This window comes from Lindgomyces ingoldianus, assembly GCF_010093535.1.
Source record: "Lindgomyces ingoldianus strain ATCC 200398 unplaced genomic scaffold BDR25scaffold_26, whole genome shotgun sequence".
NCBI lineage: Eukaryota > Fungi > Ascomycota > Dothideomycetes > Pleosporales > Lindgomycetaceae > Lindgomyces > Lindgomyces ingoldianus.
The window spans coordinates 424,777-442,394 of record NW_022985187.1 but is presented as its reverse complement, the minus strand read 5'-3'; the positions used below and the strand labels follow the sequence as shown (position 1 = coordinate 442,394).

At 51.5% G+C, this 17,618-nt stretch overlaps 5 protein-coding genes across 5 annotated transcripts; 3 read left to right on the top strand and 2 right to left on the bottom strand.

The window, feature by feature from the left end:
• Positions 1-1,927: 1,927 nt before the first annotated feature.
• Positions 1,928-2,308, bottom strand: BDR25DRAFT_232874 (uncharacterized protein; the record flags this gene model as incomplete). Its single annotated transcript, XM_033685423.1, has 1 exon — positions 1,928-2,308. One exon carries the CDS (start codon positions 2,306-2,308, stop codon positions 1,928-1,930), a length of 381 nt encoding a protein of 126 aa, XP_033544960.1.
• Positions 2,309-2,928: 620 nt separating this feature from the next.
• Positions 2,929-4,991, top strand: BDR25DRAFT_357862 (uncharacterized protein; the record flags this gene model as incomplete). Its single annotated transcript, XM_033695862.1, has 13 exons — positions 2,929-2,953; positions 2,980-3,034; positions 3,075-3,360; positions 3,415-3,451; positions 3,523-3,712; positions 3,745-3,875; positions 3,908-3,922; positions 3,992-4,128; positions 4,242-4,517; positions 4,547-4,744; positions 4,779-4,837; positions 4,898-4,938; positions 4,978-4,991. The coding sequence occupies 13 exons, from the start codon at positions 2,929-2,931 to the stop codon at positions 4,989-4,991; spliced, it is 1,464 nt and encodes a 487-aa protein (XP_033544959.1).
• A 278-nt stretch (positions 4,992-5,269) lies between these two features.
• On the bottom strand, positions 5,270-6,569 carry BDR25DRAFT_57854 (Metallo-hydrolase/oxidoreductase). The gene is made up of 4 exons (XM_033698772.1): positions 6,530-6,569; positions 6,226-6,316; positions 6,156-6,170; positions 5,270-6,106 (listed from the first exon to the last, which is right to left on the bottom strand). The coding sequence occupies exons 2-4, from the start codon at positions 6,262-6,264 to the stop codon at positions 5,309-5,311; spliced, it is 852 nt and encodes a 283-aa protein (XP_033544958.1). The 5' UTR covers positions 6,265-6,316; positions 6,530-6,569; the 3' UTR covers positions 5,270-5,308.
• A 3,482-nt stretch (positions 6,570-10,051) lies between these two features.
• Positions 10,052-10,751, top strand: BDR25DRAFT_57839 (uncharacterized protein). Its single transcript, XM_033698771.1, has one exon. It carries the CDS (start codon positions 10,150-10,152, stop codon positions 10,603-10,605), a length of 456 nt encoding a protein of 151 aa, XP_033544957.1. The 5' UTR covers positions 10,052-10,149; the 3' UTR covers positions 10,606-10,751.
• A 773-nt stretch (positions 10,752-11,524) lies between these two features.
• On the top strand, positions 11,525-17,373 carry BDR25DRAFT_232574 (putative response regulator receiver RIM15p; the record flags this gene model as incomplete). The annotated part of the gene is made up of 2 exons (XM_033685412.1): positions 11,525-12,055; positions 12,106-17,373. The coding sequence occupies 2 exons, from the start codon at positions 11,525-11,527 to the stop codon at positions 17,371-17,373; spliced, it is 5,799 nt and encodes a 1,932-aa protein (XP_033544956.1).
• Positions 17,374-17,618: the final 245 nt, after the last annotated feature.

Genomic DNA, 17,618 nt, shown 5'->3' with positions numbered 1-17,618 from the left:
GTTATCCTTGCAACTACTGCGAGATGAGCTGATGAGGATTGGACTGTCATTTAAGCCAGGGGTATCCAGGGGAGGGGTGCGAAGTATAGGCGTCTCTATGTAAGGATGATGTGCTTTTAATCGGCCGTCATCTTCATTGTTAGCCCCTCCGCATCCGTTGGCATCGTCAATGCCCCATGCGGAGAACTCATCTATAGATTTACACGAAGATTTTGAATGCTCAGACTCACCATTGCGAGACCATCCTGAGCGATGTCTGTGTCCCAGATAAGGTGTAGGCGGGGACTGAGATATGTCTGGCGACTTGGCTGTGTCCCAGGAATTTAGGAAATGGGATTCTTCCTCCACCACTTCATTCTTTCCCCAGCAGTTGTCATCTTCCGTGTCTGACCCGGAAGACTCACCGAGAGAGCCCCATAGATCTTGTGACTTCCTCAAATCTCTCTCTTGAGATTTTCTCAGAGGATTTTTCTGGGCCGAGTGAGACTCGGATGCACCCCAAGGGCTTGAGGTGGCCGATTCCTTCCCGAGCGGGCCCGGACTGCGCCAATCGTCGGTATGTTCGGTTGCCCATAGAAAGGTCCCCGGTTGGTGCTCTGAATCTGACTTTAATTTGCGCAATTTCTCGCTCTGACTAGTCCTTGAAGAGTTGTGCTTCTTCTGGGTGGATGATGAAGATGACCAACTCCGGGAAGTTGAACTATCTGATTCCTTCCGCGGGCTACCAGAACTGGACCAGCCATTGCTTCTAATTGCGCGGGACGGAGATGTACTTCTACTAGTGTCTCGGCACTCCGAGGAACCGTCCGCAGCGGAAGAACTTCCTCGTTTACTATTCTTACTCAACTTAATCCATGGGTCTGATCTGTCAGCTTTGTCCCAAGCAACCGGTTGGTTCGTGCTAGTGTGGATAAGGGGAGAGGCCCATGCTGGATTGAGATGATCCGCGGGGGGGATTCCTGCGCCACCAGAGTTCCAACGAAGAATTCCCGACGGCTCTTTGCACCATCCACCGTCTTGTGGTCCTGGCGGAGGAGGGGGTAGATTTACAGGGTCCAACGGGGGTGGGGGCCATGCTCCTGGGGGCTTTTGGTGTACTCCAAAGGGAGTCACATCGTCGTTCACAATTGGAATTTGCAGAGGTTTTTGCTTCTCCACCTTCTGCTGAAGGGCTTCTGCAGCTCGCTTGTATGTATCTTGAACCATCCGAGTTAGCCATTGTGAGGTGGCAGGCTCCGTATCCGACACAGATCCAGTAGGAGTTTGACTCAAGGTAGTGTCAGCAATGGTGGGTGGATATTGATGTGATGAGACTGGCCCTGATCCATAGTGTACATATGGGCTTATGGGTCGATTAGCAGTCGATCGAACTGTCGGCACAGGGTCGTCATGTCGCGGAAAGCTAGGAGGGTGGGGGTAAGGGATAGGATAGTAGCAATCCGAGGGTTCATCGATGACATTTCGCTGCTCTCCTGTTCCCGTGTCAGCTTGGCCATGATCGCTCTTCCCGCCTGGTGACTTACCTCGCGTTGACAGTGGAACACTGGAGCTACCATATCCAGGGCGGTTATGGACAAATCTATGTGAGGGATGTCCATATTCACCGAAATAGTCACCTGGATCTTGTAGTCGAGAGTGATGATCTCGGGTTTGACGATTAGTGCTGTATGGCCGCTTGTTATCCCACGGTGCTCCATCCAGGTTGAGACCATACTCTGGGGTATCATTAGTACCATCGAAGCTACCAAATGTGAATTGAGCCGGCTTCCGGGTACTGCTGGTTCCGACACCCCTAAGTTGCGCGGTGCACCTAAGTACGATGACCTCGATGCACCCAATGTTGTCGAGAATGTTGGTGTTGGAGCATATGTCTGGCGCATCATCCGCGGCGGCTCATAAGTTAGTACCTTGGCAAGAGTAGCAGAGATCATATGCACCTACCAGTGTTGAGCTTCGCAAAGGCCCATTCTCGCGCAATCAAAGAGCCATTCTGTTGCCTCTCTTCTTTTTGGCGAACGTGAAAGTTGACCACGGTGCGTTTGCCTAGCTTACCTGGAGCGCCCTGCGGGTCTACCAAGCCGAGCCGATTACGATTGCATTGGTAGATACCATCAATGTAGACAAACATGGCCAAACCCGGAGCAATGAACCCGCTAGAAGTGAGGCGTACAGCGAATGTCTTCGGGTCGGAAGGTACACGAATGAATGACTCCACAAATCCATCTCCATAGGAGGTTCCATACTCTTGCAGCTTCTCTCGGGAGTCCCCCAGCTCGATGGAGCAGTCGAGATCCTTCAGCAATGGCATGGCGAGGTGCTTTGCGGGATCATTCGCGTTGAGAGGCGAATGTGAATCTACCCACGATGTTAAAGTCAAGGGGTTGTGGGAATAAGGCTCGGTTTGAGTGGGGCAAACAATGGTTATATGAAAGGACAGTCGAGAGTCTAGAGAAGAGAGGAGAAAATCATTTCACTTAACTGCCTGATAATTGACGTCAGTCATCCTGTTTGCAGGTACAACAACAAATTGGCATTATTCGCAAGACACACCGTATATTTAGGTGGGGGAATTGCATGGATGAGCGCGCAAGAAGCGGCAATATTACTGCCTTGCTTCCTGAAATGCATCACATTTTGCTATTCTTCTTGCTTCTGAGACCTAGCCTTTGAGATGATAGACGAATTTCTCACCGAAGCCTGTCTCTGAGAGGATGTAGCTTGCCCGCCAGACTGTATTCCCCCCAGCCGCCCCTTTGCGGCCTCATACTGTTTGACCGCTTGTCCTTCTACTCGACAAGACGTCACACTCGCTTCTCACTCTTCACAGACGGAGTTCTTCGGCATGATGCGGCAATGAACTGGGCACACCACAACTTGGGGCGAGGATTTAATTCCCAATTCATCACAGTTCATTTCCGAAAGCAAAATATGAAGGCTCAAGTCCATTGCTCCAGTTACAATAACAACAGGGATGAATAGACGTTGAAAAGCCAGAAAACACAAGCCAGCTCTTGAGCCGTGCCGACGCGATTTCGTGGCTGACTAGTCTGCAAAGGGAATGGCGTCGAGATCAGAATCATCAACAGCTTAACGTCAATCCAACGTCTTACCAACACCGAAGTGCAGGAGGCCCTTCATGTCCCACGAAAAGAATTCATCCCTGATGTTATTACAAGTTCTATATCTGCTCGCATTACCCTTAAAAGTCTACCGTTAGTCATATTGCCGAAAGGCTACCTTGGAACAGGAAAACGAAAAGCTGTAGAAGGCGACAAAGAGTACTACCAAAGAAAGGTCCCGCCAACTCGAGAGGATTGTGGGACTGGGATGGTTTTAGCGACGGCTTTACAAGCTGTATCAGTTCTCTCCTCTTGACCTATTCCATTTAACTTAATCCCTCCAATATATTTCTAGTGGCCATTTATTCGCTTTTCTTACATAGCTGCGAAAAGTCTAAGTTGTCGTTGCTACAATAGCTACGATATGGCTACCTTTGATTTGTTGTTATGTCTGTGAGTATAGTTTTCGAGCATCACAATGGTTGGGCGGGCGACCGTTTTCACCGCATCCAGGTCTTCTTCGCTCCAACAGCCTCATATTTCGGCCTCCTAGGCATCGCGAGAATTTTCGTGCATAAACGCACTACTTTCCCTCTTCTCTTTTGCTTACCACAAACACTCCGCCTACTCTACCCCCACATCCTCTCAACCCCGTCACCTCTTCGTCAAATCGCCTTCATCCAAGCGACTCTCTCGTGTATCTACCCTCTTTACAGTGGTGTACGCATTCAACTGCTTTTGGAGCAGCATCCTCATCAATTACCCTTGTTCAAGACTCTTCTCTACCGGACTGGATCCTAGCTCTGCCCAGCCCTAGTGGCCTCGATACTCCGTAAGTTTCCCTGTAGGGATGCCCAATATCAGTCACCTCATTCTGCTGCTTTCACGAGAAGCCTGCTAACATTAAAGGCTCTTTGACTAGCCCGAGCTAGAGGCTACCCCTAAGAAGGTCACTCTTGTGGAGTCAGCCACCGACATTCAGAGGCTGTTCATGGACAAAACTAGCATGCGCTACAAACAAACTTTCCTATCCACCAAACTAGATAACCCGACGGTCAAGAAAGACTTCGTGTAGGTATTGTTGTAGAACACTCTTAAGGGTCACTCAGCATTTTATGGGGTCTTTTACTATGCCCCACTCTACAACGCTTTAGAAAATGCTAACACGTCTGGGAGTTCCAGTACTCAGGCCCAGCCGTGCAAATTGTGCTTCCCACCGCCACCGACCCGAAGACCTACGAGCATTGGTCAACCTTCCTTCAGGCTCACAATATCTTGGAGCTCATGAAAGACACCAAGATTCGCATCTGTGCTGCACTCAAGCTCATGGGTAAAGAAGAAATCGGCAACATCGTCCCTATTATGGTGAATGTTCTCCTCCGAGACGAGGCCGAATATGAGCGCGGAATTACTCCCTGTATCGACTACGTCCAAGCTTGTTCCATGGATAACAAGTTGGTGGCGATTGCGAGGCCATGATTCTGAAGAAGATCGAAATAGTGCAATATCTGTGGACTCATGGGCTGGCCGCCACCGGCATGTTCAATGTTCTCATTACGCATAAATACAAGAGCTATAGTATTTATACGGAAGAAGAGAAGCAGCTCATGAAAGGGGTCGATAGTGTCGCTTACCGGCGTGTCGACCACGACAAGATACTTTTCGATGCCCACGCTCTCGAGATCGTCCGCCGGGAGAGGGACGGTGCCTATGATTGAGTGGATGAAAGTGCATCTCAACAACAAGCGACCACTACCCCCACTGGGGCTGGGTGGCTGGTACGCTGTCGTCACAAAGGGCTAGGTGCGGGTCCTTCAAGAGATGGCATCTCAATTCAGCTGGACGTCCAAAGGGATCTCCGGGCCTGCTGCTGTGGAGGGTAAGTAGTTCTTAACAGTTGCGGAGATCACCTTCCTAGAAATACAAGAATAGGATCGATAAGAACTTAAAAAAAGACTATAACACCATGCATTATAATCCTTCGAGCAGTGTTATTAGAACAGAGACTACTATCCTTTCACCTTGCTTGAGTTTAGCATTTAGCTAACGAGATATATGGTAATATCTTGTAAGACAATACTTGAAAATATATCTCCTGATCTCTTTTCCTACTATCTAAAGAAATACTTATATAAGAATTTAATATGTTTATTAGGCATAGTATCTCATTAGTCTTCCTGCTATCTTTCCAGAACAGTCCCTACCACCCCAACCCTTTGCCAAAATTCCACCCCCCTGCCAAGAGATGCCTACTCATACCCTTCTGGAGCGAACTTCAACCCCATCGCCCTTACGGTATCCCAACAATGCCCTAGCACTACCTTCGCCGACGTCCTTCTCGCCAACGACTTAATCATCTGATGACTCCTCACCCAGGCATCATGATCCCTCGCTAACCACCCCTGTGGAACATCATCCTCATAATTCTCCTTCACATGGTACTGATCACTTGTAAAAATCCATGTCCCACTCTTTGGCATATTGACCTGCAGAACCGCCAATCCGGGGGTATGGCCGGGTGAATGATGTAAATTTAATCCCGGTGCGACTTCAAAATAGGAGCCATGAAATGGTACCCAATTTATATCAAAGGTGAGGTAGTGTGGGAGATAGACGCCAAGATCGGATTTTGTGGCGACGGCGTAGAACGCGTACTTTAACTCGAGTTCGTGCACGTACACAGGCACACCTGAGTTCCGGAATGGATCTAATCCACCTGCGTGGTCGAGATGTAGGTGTCCGATAATCACCATCCTGACATCCTTAATGTCATGGCCGGTCAGTTTGATCTGCGCGTCCAGGTCCATGGAGGAATCGTATTCCACGCGCGAGAATACGTCGTTGACTTGCGGGCCAACGACTTCAGGGTAGTCAGGCCCGGCGCCCGTTTCATAAAGGATGAGCCCGAATGTGGGATGCTCAATGAGGAAGGAAAGCATGATGAGTTTGCGGCGTTGGTGTGGCGGATTAGGGTCGGAAAGTTTGGAGGCACCTGCCGCGCGTTTGAACCATCCTTCGTCGCACTCGAGGTTGCCGAGATGGAGGGCCTGGAAAGATGTTAACTGGGGGTGAAGATGGGATTTGAGGGTGTAGCACCCATAGTTTTGTTCCCTGCGAATGTTGTGAACTTTATGATCGTTTTAAGGGACAAAATGGGCATGCATACTTCAGGAGCTTGATTGATCAGGTCAATTGAAGTCGACATGGTGAAATGTCGTCAATGTCATCTCAACTTGAAACGTATGGGGAATTTATCTCTAAAATAAAAGCCCAGCTTAGCTCTTCTATTTCCGGTTTATTGGCCTTCTCCAACTCCAACAAATGGTGAAAAACCATGGGATTTTGTACCCTGTCTAGCCCCACCTACTACGCGTGGTGACACTGGGTCTAGAAGCTCTAATATGAATTGAGGGCGTGATTTTTCTTGGGCGTTGTCGTGTTCTACTTTTCGAGAAGAGGGGTTAGCTCACCAGGGTTTGCGCCTCCGCGGGACAGTGTTCACATGAGCGTGGGGCGCAAATGGCAGAGAGGTCCCTTGACCGTTCAGCGGGGAGGGTTCGGGGAAGTAGTGGGGTAATTTAGAACGGCGTTACGCGAGTTCCTTAACAATGAAGCCAAGTTAGAGCACATTGGCCACACAAGAATTCTAGAGTTAAAAGGCAGAAAGAGTGAGAGAGAGAGAGGGGGGGGAGAGAGGGAGGAAGAGAGTAGGGGCTCTTTATGATTTACTTAAAGCGAGATATCTCCAGCTTCTCACTCCTTCACAAAAACCATTGATTAAACCTACAAGGTCTCAAGTCCATCACGTGATCTCGCGTGTCTCAACCTTCTAAGGTCGGAACCTTATCCAGGCAAAAATCATAAAAACTCAGCACACTCAGCACTAAACCCATCTTAAGAAGTAAGAATGATACATGGTGGTAGGAGTGGGATTTAAACCCATGCGGGTTTCCACGCAGAAATATCCTCACCCAATCTTCGAGAGATAAAACAAGCTTTCACTTAGGCTCTGCGGCTTAACTGCTCGGTCTGATTCGGAGCTAGCCTTATCAGAATGGAGGGGAAGTATGAAGGAAGAAAGAAAGAAGGCACAACGGACGCTAAAACTCTTGGAAATACTGAAGGAGGAATCTATGCTAGCCTTACTTTTGAGAATTTAGAACTTCTTCTTATCAATAGGGTTTCTACTCTGTCATCTACGCCTTTCATTAAGCTACAAGATACTCACGCGTTTGTTTGTAGTCTTTTGAGTAGGAAGAGATGCAAAGGGATTGACTATTTTGAGTAGTGAACGTTGAACGTGGAAAATCTTCGATTAGTGTAGAGTGGAGAATTGGGAGAAAGAAAATTTTGGAGAAACATCAAGTTAGATTCGAGCCCCTTATTCCGAACTCACATAGGATTCATGGTAGAATCAATTCAGGCTCCTGCTAAGAGTCTCCAGGAGCCCAATTCCCTTGAAAACCGATCGCATTCAAATGCACATGAACATCTTGCCTGACTTCTCGCATTCAACGTAACCGCTCAAACCCTCCCTCCCACCAATACCCCTATATGTCCTCCCGCCTCCTCCAAGCTCAAATCAGCATCCCTATCCCCGGCCCAGCGGAGCAAACCCGTCCCAGCATCCCCTCAACTCGAAATTGCGCTATGAGAAAACATAACACACGCGCAAGGAATGGGCTCGCAAGCAGCACCACAAAACTAAGACAAGTAAGCCACACCCTATAACCCCAATTTCACATAAAGTGCGGCGAAGATTGTCTAACAGCCGCCGTCTTTCAGCCAAAGGTTTCACAACAGCAAAACATACGTTTTGGTTGACAGGGGCACGCAGCTTGTTGTGGGGCCGGGCCGATCAGAGAAACAAGACAAGGGCAGTGACCTGATTAGCTGAACCGAAAACCGTCCTTGATTAAGTTTAGCGCCTTATTTTCGAGGTCTGTTCACTAGCGATCTGAGCTGAACCCTGGACCTGAGCTTTCGACTTCGATGATAGAAGATTTCGTAAATGTCACTAGGTTCGTTTCCAACATGACAGAATTGTCATCATTAACGCGATGTTTAGTGGATTGCGTGTTTTAATGCTTCGGTAATAGCATTTTGTATAGTGGAGTGTAATGCGGTTGTTGGGGTGGCGCGCTAGTAATGCTACTTTTGTTTTGGCAAACATGCATTTGGTGTATTTATGTTTGTGCTTGAAGCAGTATGTGGAGGGTTTAGGGTTTTGCCAGATGTAAGATTTTCTTTTAATTGAATGGAGAACACGGAAATCACAATTACACTCTTCTCATCTACGTTACCTTTTCCAGGTTGAGAGCGCTAGTCGTGCCGTAAAAAGATAAATACGTCGCTCACGAGCTTTGAGATGAGGTCGAAGAGATCCATGATAGAGTTAGAGGAGGTGTGCTAGGGCAATTATCTGCGATGAAGGTACCTGACACTAGATTTAATGACCATATATCATTCAGACCTAGCACAATGAGACACGCACAAATGATGGCGCCGTAGTACAAGAGGGGCGGAGGAGGTTACACCACAGGCCAAAGGACAAAAACTACTCCTAGACACACATCGATAACTGTACCGAGGAAAATCTCCAAACAAAGGGAAAGCAGTGATGATGCGTAGAAAGAGGACGGGACGGAGAAACGGTAACTGCCGGAGAGGACATGGGAGTAAATGTGTGAGAGGGAGGAAACGAACAAGAAGACGTGGGAGGAGAATCAGGAAGGGAAAGAGCATGTTGGAAATATATCAAAGCGAAGCAGGCAAGGGAGAACGCTAGCAAAGACGAATAAGGTGAGCAGAAAGATGGGGGTAGGAAGGAACAGCCAAAGGACTGTACAAATCACTGGGAAGATACAGTGCACATGGAACTCGGGAATAAGAAGTAAAAGAGCTTCAAGGAGAAGGAGTAGAAGTCGTCTTAGGATGCCAAAGCGGGGGAGGCTCGAGATTCCGAATCTGATCAGTCCGCTCGGAATGGAGATGCAAGTAACCTAACACGAAGAAGCGCGGACGCGGGGCGAACCGGATCGGCAGAAACAAAGAAGTGTAAGAGCAATGGCAGCATTGGAAAACCGCAGGGTCTAGCTGGCAAGAAGGCTCGCGTTCCGAAGAAGGGTCAGAAGGTTCAGAGGAAGACACTGCCGGGGTTCGTTGACGGGGAAGGGCTTGAGGTGGTATACGAAAGGAAGATGGAGGAAGTAAGTTAACGCTAGTAAAGAGACCCCCTGGGTGGTGCCCAAGACCAGCAAGGTTGCAGTTCACAAGCCAGAAGCTCTGTATTTCGGTTAGTGTTTATTTAGTACACCACCGGCGCTATTTCGCTGGAGAGGTCCGAGTAGTAGGTCTGGAAATGTACGGCAGCTGCACGTTTCAGTCGCTCTCTCGAGGCCTCACGAAAGCCGGCAAGTACGCCCGAAATTCTGACAAGATGCATTGGTGTAGCTGAACTGCTGCAGGACTCGGTCGGCCATCGTTGTATCATAGTTTCATGGCACTTTTTTCTCAACGATAACTCTTACGGAGAATCCATGTGCCGTAACCTACTCCTGTGCTGCGGTGGCGACTCTCCACAGACATGGCATTTGGTCGTCTGACGAGGGGTGCGTATTCGGAATGGCGATGAGCGTTGGAGGAATACCCCTCGTGGAAATGGAGGGCTTCCGCGGCATTCCAGTGGCTTCTCTCCCCTCCCAGTTCCGCGAGCCAGTTCCCCAGGTCTTGGACATTGGACATGCGAATAGGAAAGGCTCGGGGCGTGGAAATAGCAGGTGCCCCACAGCGTCGTCTTTGGATGAGCATGCAGCAGAGGCCGTCTTGGTGCATCGTCAGCGGGTCTGGATCTCTTGGAGATGTGGTGGAGGGGAAAGCAGCATCAAAGTGCATGCTAGCCTGCGCATCGGCCAGCAGCTGCCAGCATCAAGCATGCAGTGCGGCGGCGTGATTGGGTACGGGCGAGGGCGATCTGCATGTCTGCAAAAGGTTGTGCGCCAGACGGCCGTTTCTCTGAATCTGCAGGTCCTGGCGAAGAGCACATTATTTTCGTGAAGCCCTCCCCAAGAAAGCAAATCGAGGAGAAATCATGCTGTGCAACGTTGAGCGGTGCCTTGGTTTTGCAGTCACATTTCAGCAGAATCGTTCGATCATGGCGATATCCGTCGGACGACAGCGACTTCAGATTGACCCTCACCGACTCCTCAAACGCGGAAGTCGCGAGACGACTGCGATCTCGAGATTCGAAGAATATTCAAATTCTTGGGAAGCGCAGCGTGGAGGCGACGGAAACCGGTTCGAGGCGGTTGTACCCGTTCGTCGTTCGTGCGTGCTGAGGTCTCATGCCCGCAACGATGACAGCAGTCAACAGAGCGCAGACATGTCTCGAGATCCAAGCCTCTGGTTCGTCTTCGTGTTACTCGACGCTGACAGAGACACGGCGAAGCATCGAGCAAAATGGTGCCGGGCTCCCCAGCTCCAACGCTCCAACCCGGCCAAGTCAGGACAGCTCTGCAGGCTGAGTGGGAAGTCATGCGTGTGCTGAGGGCTGCTGGGTGGGGGATTATCGGAAAAATACGCTTGCGCTGCCGGTGCGCTGCGGGAGGCAGTCAGATGTCAAGGCGGCAGAGGCGTGAGAGCCCTGGGGAGCCTTCTTCATTTACAAGCTCTCCAGTGCTGTGCGATGACAAGGGCGAGGCCGATGGAACGGACAAAGAAGGGGAGAGTGAATGTTCGCCATGGCTAGGGAACGCTCGGGGCACCCAACGGCTCGCTAGGGTCGAGCGACCAGGGCCGACCCAGCAGCATCAGCGGCGCGCGCTTTTCCTCTTGGTGTTGTCTGTGTGACTCCCTTCAGACGCGTGGGGACTTTTGCCAGCTGGATAGCGTGCTTAGGTGCAAAAAGCGTCCCCGTCCTTGCAGCGCCGCCGGCTGGAGGTCACGCAGCAAGCCCCCCCCAAAGACGTCCATCCACACAGCGGCAGTCTGCGCCTGCGGCCAGTCGTCTTTTGTTTGGCGCCGCTCTGACAAGCGACCCAAGTGCCCCTCCTCATCGATTGCCTCAGATCCCATCACCGCCAACACCAAAATTTCTGGCAGGAGACAGCACCGCTCGCACTCACCAGCCCCTGCGACGCCCCTACACGCTCATTACCTATTCAATCGCTTCGTCCTTCGCGCAATGCTGCTTCTCTAGTGCCGTCTGGCGTGGACAATTCGTCCGTCCCACCCCTCGACCACCACCGCCTCTCGCCGTCAGCACCACCAATACTCGACACCTCGCAACACCCTCGCACCCGCACGCCGCCCGCACACGCCTCCCTTCACTCCACGTCCTCACCATGGTCCACGGGGCGGCCCTCATATAACCCATCCGCTGCCGGTCCTTTGGTGGACTCCTCCCACGTCGCCGGGACGGACCCCCATTCGACATTCGGAATCTTGTATCGAGCAACAAACTTGCAATGGCTGAGGAAGGGAAGCCGCAGACACTGGCCCCGCCAGCTGTGACGGCATTGAGGGAAGAGGCGGCGGGGACAGCACCGCACCGTGTTCAGATGGAGCGCACAGCCAGCCAGGATATTCGCGAAGAGCGCGAGGACCTCAAAGAGGCTGCTGAGCACAGCTTAAACGTCATCATGGACCTCGATCTAGACGGCAAGATCCGATACGTGAGCGACTCGTGGAAGGACGTTATCGGCACGACTCCCGAGGAAGTCGTTGGCATCCCCGTTGCCGACCTTCTTCTCGACAACAGCTCCCAGTTCGCCGAGACGGTTGAGTCAATAAAGGAAGATGATTCCAGGAGCCAAATCACCCGTTTCTCTGTGCGTATGGGCCCGCTGTCTGTCCTCCGACGGAAGCGCTCAAGACGTTCAGAATCAGAAGAGTCGGAACTGTCGCCCGAGTCACCCCAAGACGAGCAAGAGCAGATCCTCAACCTCGAAGCCCAGGGCATTATGGTGTACGACCGAACCACTGGCGGGGAGAGTCACGTGTGTAATATCTGTGTCCATATTCTATCAATCCTACTAACTTTTGCTAGACTATGTGGATGATTCGACCTTCAGTGATCCGTGAAGTCACCATTGATCTCCCAGAAGTCCTCGTGGAGTCTCTTGGAGTTGGTGCAGAAATGTTAGCCCATTATTTGACTGGCCTCGCCGAGCAAGGTGCTAAAGATCCTGGAAATCATCCGCCCCCGCTCCCCGTCTTGTGTCGGATTTGTGAGCGGCAGATCACCCCATGGTGGTTTGAGAAGCACACCGAACTCTGTCTGCAGGAACATCGTGCGGAGATGGACGTCCAATTAGCACAAGAGAGTCTTGGTGAACACCGCAACGCTATTGTTAAGGTTCTAGATGCTCTGGAGGCACAGTCTCGACAGCCGATGGCCACTTCCGGGGATATCGCTCCCCCGGTACTGCCTCCTCCAGAATACAAGGGAATCCTGATTCAGCCAACCTCAACACCCTCGTCTGGAACACCATCAGGTCGAAATTCTCCTGCCTCCCCTCCTTCGAGGTCTCGCGAAAGGTCCACAGGCTTTGGGCATCACCGTGCACGGTCGTTTGCTGTGAGGAGACCGTTGGCTCGCATCGTTGAGCTTGTGCTTGATCTGTGTGACACTGCGCTGGAGATCAACACACCTGCCATTAAAGACAATACGAGGACCCAGTCAGCATCTGAAATTCGGACTCAGTCGCCGCAATCCGAGAACCGCATATCCCAGGTCTTGCAGTGGCAGTCTCCAAGCTCTGGCTCTGTTGATCATGGAGAGGGGTTCAAACTGCTTTGTGACGACACAAACAAACTTGCACGCGCTAAAGTCGATGCCGTCTTTCGTCATAGACGAATTCTTGAATATTCCGAGCGAATCCGTGTTGAATTCGACGTTCTGGTGCAAGAATGCATAGAAGCTGCCATGGTCAAGGCCGCTAGAATCGCCGCAGGAGAGGACAGCTCATCTGATGACGACGACCAGCAAGAAGAGGAAGACCGTCAGTCCGAAGCCGACGAGACACCTCCTGTAGAAGAGGGTATATTCCCTGGGTCTTTTGACCCCCCATCGGCCATGGCACAGGCTCTTCGCAATGCTTCCGATACCTCCCTTCCGGCGCGTGTCAGCCGGAGGGAGTCTTCTGTAGCAGGATCAACAAGATCAAGCAGCCCTCGAGGTGGGTGTCAGACGCCACGCTCGCACGCTGGAGCTATTAGTATCGCCACGCAAAACAAGCGCCATTCGATGCATTTCGAGAGCGATGCTGGAGCAGACAGCGACACCAGCGTACGGTCGTCTGTCATGTCCGGGCCGAGGCGGGCAGACTCACCTTCATCAGAGCTCAGCTTGAGCCGAGTAGCCAGTTCTCGTGAGCGTAAGCGAAAAAGTCTCATCCTCCCAAGCGTCATGTCGAGCCGGCAGCATTCGCCGGCACGGTCGATGGTCCCTCCTTCTTCGCCTCTGAGGACGAACAAGCCACGCATCCCCAGTGGGGTCGAAGGCCTACAGTCTCCAATCACGTCGCCTGTTCTAGCCACGAGCGAGTTCTCCTCCCCAGCTCTGGCTCAGATTCATCACCATCGTAGACAGTCGTCCACGGCCGGTTCTGACGGCCCCAAGCCAATCTCTCCAAGGCTGATGCCTGTCAGTGCACCCCAGCCTCGTGCAGTCCCCCCATCCATCAAAGATTTCGAGATCATCAAGCCCATTAGCAAAGGAGCCTTTGGTAGCGTGTATTTGGCAAAAAAGAAATCGACAGGGGAGTATTTCGCAATCAAAGTCTTGAAGAAAGCAGACATGGTTGCGAAGAATCAAGTCACCAACGTCAAAGCTGAGCGAGCAATCATGATGTGGCAGGGCGAGAGCGACTTTGTTGCCAAACTGTATTGGACATTCTCAAGCAAAGACTTCCTGTATCTGGTGATGGAGTATCTCAATGGTGGCGATTGTGCCTCACTGATTAAGGTTCTTGGTGCTTTGCCCGAGGACTGGGCGAAGAAATACTTAGCTGAAGTTGTTCTTGGCGTAGAACACCTTCACAGTCGAGGAATTGTCCATCGAGACCTGAAGCCAGATAATCTTCTCATAGATCAGAAAGGTCATTTGAAGCTGACCGACTTCGGTCTATCCCGTATGGGTTTGATCGGACGCCAAAAGCGGGCCCTGAACAGCAAATCGGATGAGCAAGCCCCTGATCTCTTGAAGACAGGACCCTTCCATCGCGCCACCTCAGTTGGGTCATCTCGCTCTGCATCATTTGATTTGAACCCATCTCCTTCGCAGACACCGAGCATGACACCAGCTCTCACTGGAGACCTCGGCCAACCGTCGTATTTCAGTCTGAACCGAGAGACCAGTCACGCCCGCGAGCCGTCAAGGAGGACATCTGGGAACCGTAGCGACAGCGGCGATAGCGAGGCATTGCAGGCAATGTTCCGCCGCTTCTCCATCGTCGATGACCAGCTCCTTCAACCCCGAAAGGGCTCACCAATAGAGGAGGAAGCGTACAGCGATGAAGGGTCACCCGACCTCTTCCCTGTTGCACCCACAATTAGTCAGTCTAGTGCTGCACAGAACAATACCCCACCCCCAACCTCGACTATGCCCCCGCCACCTATGGCGTTGTTTGACCCTCAAGACAGCAATCGTAGGTTTGTCGGAACACCTGATTACTTGGCCCCGGAAACCATCGCAGGTAGCGGTCAGGACGAAGTTAGTGATTGGTGGTCGCTAGGATGTATCCTCTTCGAGTGCTTGTATGGCTACCCACCTTTCCATGCGGAGACACCCGATCAAGTCTTCCAAAACATCCTCTCCCGGAAGATCGACTGGCCCGATGATGACTCCGATGAGATCTCAGGGGAAGCGAAGGATCTGATGAATCGTCTCATGTCGATTGACCCTACGAAGCGGCTAGGTGCGAACATGGACGATAAATACGCTAGTGGTGGAGAGGAGATCCGAAGCCATCCATGGTTTTCTGACTTGAACTGGGAGACCCTTCGCGATGATGAAGCGTCTTTTGTTCCCGCACCGGAAAATCCAGAAGACACCGAGTACTTCGATTCGAGGGGAGCTGCCATGCAAAGCTTCGCACCTGAATTCGAAGATCAAGGGACTTCTTCCGCTGGTACTCCTAGTGCCGATTACCCTGACCGTCCTCACGACGCGCTGTCTCGTGTTCGCTCCCAGATTAGTGTCACAAGCATGAAACGAGGCCTCATCCCACTGCATATCCCTGCCCATGTTCGAGAAGGGCGGTCGAGACGGCTGAGTGAGCCCGTAGCTACAGACGACTTTGGTAATTTCAGCTACAAGAACCTTCCAGTACTTGAGAAAGCCAACAAGGATGTCATCCAGAAGCTTCGGGCAGAGGCTATGCAAGCACAGAACAAGCCATCATCAGCGCTTCAATCACCAAGTGTCACTTCGCCATCTCCGTCCCTTGAATCAAGTCCCATGCTCCCCGCACCTTTGAAGAGGACACTTTCGACAAAGGGCACTGGTAGGCCTACTTCCCCATCAATTAGTGGACTAAACTCTTCCCCAAGTCGGGGATCTCAGCCATCTTCTCCACTACTTGTTCAGTTTAGCACAGGGCAGCATCACGAAAGGAGAAAAACGTCGAGCAGCTCCTCGACTTTATCACACGCGACCAGCAATCCGGCCTCTCTTCAACTGCCTGGCAACCTTTTCGATGCGCCGCGTCTTACAACTGGCTTCAACCCCACGCCTGACTCTGTATCGCCGATAAAACTCGTCAAAACACCATCTGCGATGTCCGGTTCGTTTACAGAGAAAGGAGTTCCCACTCAACGCCAGACATCAATCGGTCAAACAAGCGCCCCCTCTCCCCGGGCACGATCCCAAACTATGGGCTCACAAGACGGTGATGTTGTGCGCGACCTGATGCCAAGCCATCACAAGCGGAGGAGCCAAGTCTTTGATGTGTCGCCATCCTCGTCAGACACAGAGGACTCCCGAGCCAAGGCACTCTTGCGTGTGCAACGAAGAAGGCAGAGTTCTCGTCGCCTTTCTCAGATCAGTCTTGCTGATGGTCCCATATTCAGACCTCTGGATGTTCTCGTGTGCGAAGATCACCCCGTTTCAAGACTGGTTATGGAAAAGCTCCTAGAGAAACTTCGCTGTCGCACATTGACTGTCACAAACGGCTCAGAGGCTATCCGATATGCCATGGGCGAAGTCAAGTTTGATATCATTATGATGGAGTTCAAGCTTCCTCAGGTCAATGGAGCCGATGTTGCACGAATGATTAGGGACACCAAAAACGCGAATTCCAACACTCCAATTGTTGCCGTGACTGGCTACCTCAAAGAATTGCAAGCCCCTCATCACTTTGATGCACTCATCGAAAAGCCTCCAACAGTCGGGAAGCTCACGGACACCATGGGGAAGTTGTGTCAATGGAAGGCTCCTCCGCCAGGCTGGACTCCGGGTCACAGTCAATATCCGTCCATGATGCCATCCACTCTTCGTCAAGAATCGACTCGACAGGGAGACAGCCCGACCTCGAATTCTTCAGGCTTCCCTGCGATGCCCTCTGGTAGTTACCGTGGCTCCAGCCGCGAAGACTCGATTAGTTCGAGTTTCTTTGGCGACAACGAAAGTCGCACAGACGACGTGCCTGTCATTATCTCTCGTCCTAACATCGACGATTGGCGCGACCGGGATATAGCTCGCGTTATGAGTGGATTGGGTATTTCAGAAGAACCAATGGGCAATGTCGATCCCAAAAACGTTGGGCAGAATCTTCCCGTTCCGCATGACCTTACATCCCATGGGGCTTCTGCGCCTGCCGTGCTGGAGCATGCAACGATCCGAAAGCAACGATCGGCCGAGATGGTTGGTGTCAAACGGCGTATACTTGAAACGCGTAAACATGAATCTGCAGAATCAGGTGACGATGAAGACGACGAGCTCGGGAATGTCAATGTCCGTGCCAGGAGTCCCAAGACACGGCCCAAGTCATCGTCAAAGCTTGGCATCGAGATGATGCGAACCAACAGCAGAGGAAGTGTGATTTCAATAGACGATGTCGCGCCGCCAGACTCTACTTTAACTACATCGCCGCCGCCAGCCATAACCGAAGAGCGGAGTGCCGAGGAACACGAGGTGAACCTTCCCATGTCAGACGTTCCACCTGTGTCACTCACCCCACCTGAGATCTTCCCGCGTGTTCCTGGAGAGGAAGTCCAAGACATCGAGATGGAGACACCAAAGGCTTCCGTCCAGTTAGCTATGGAGCAGGACCTTGATCCTACTCCCAGGGCCATCGCGTCGCCTGAGGCATAGATCTCCTTCACAGTTCTCCCCGGTTTCCGATAGATTGCATACTTTGACCACTCTTCATTTCCTTTGTGTTTGTTACATGCAGATGGCCTATCACGCTATCAGTAATCTTCCTCCGCTTCCTGTCGAAATTTGAGCATGGTGTTGGTGGTGTTCCTGAAGGTAGTGCACCGAGGAAACCGGGTATTGGCTGGCTGGCGTTGTTCTCTTCTTTGCATTTTGCAACTTGCTACTACTCTTTTTGACAT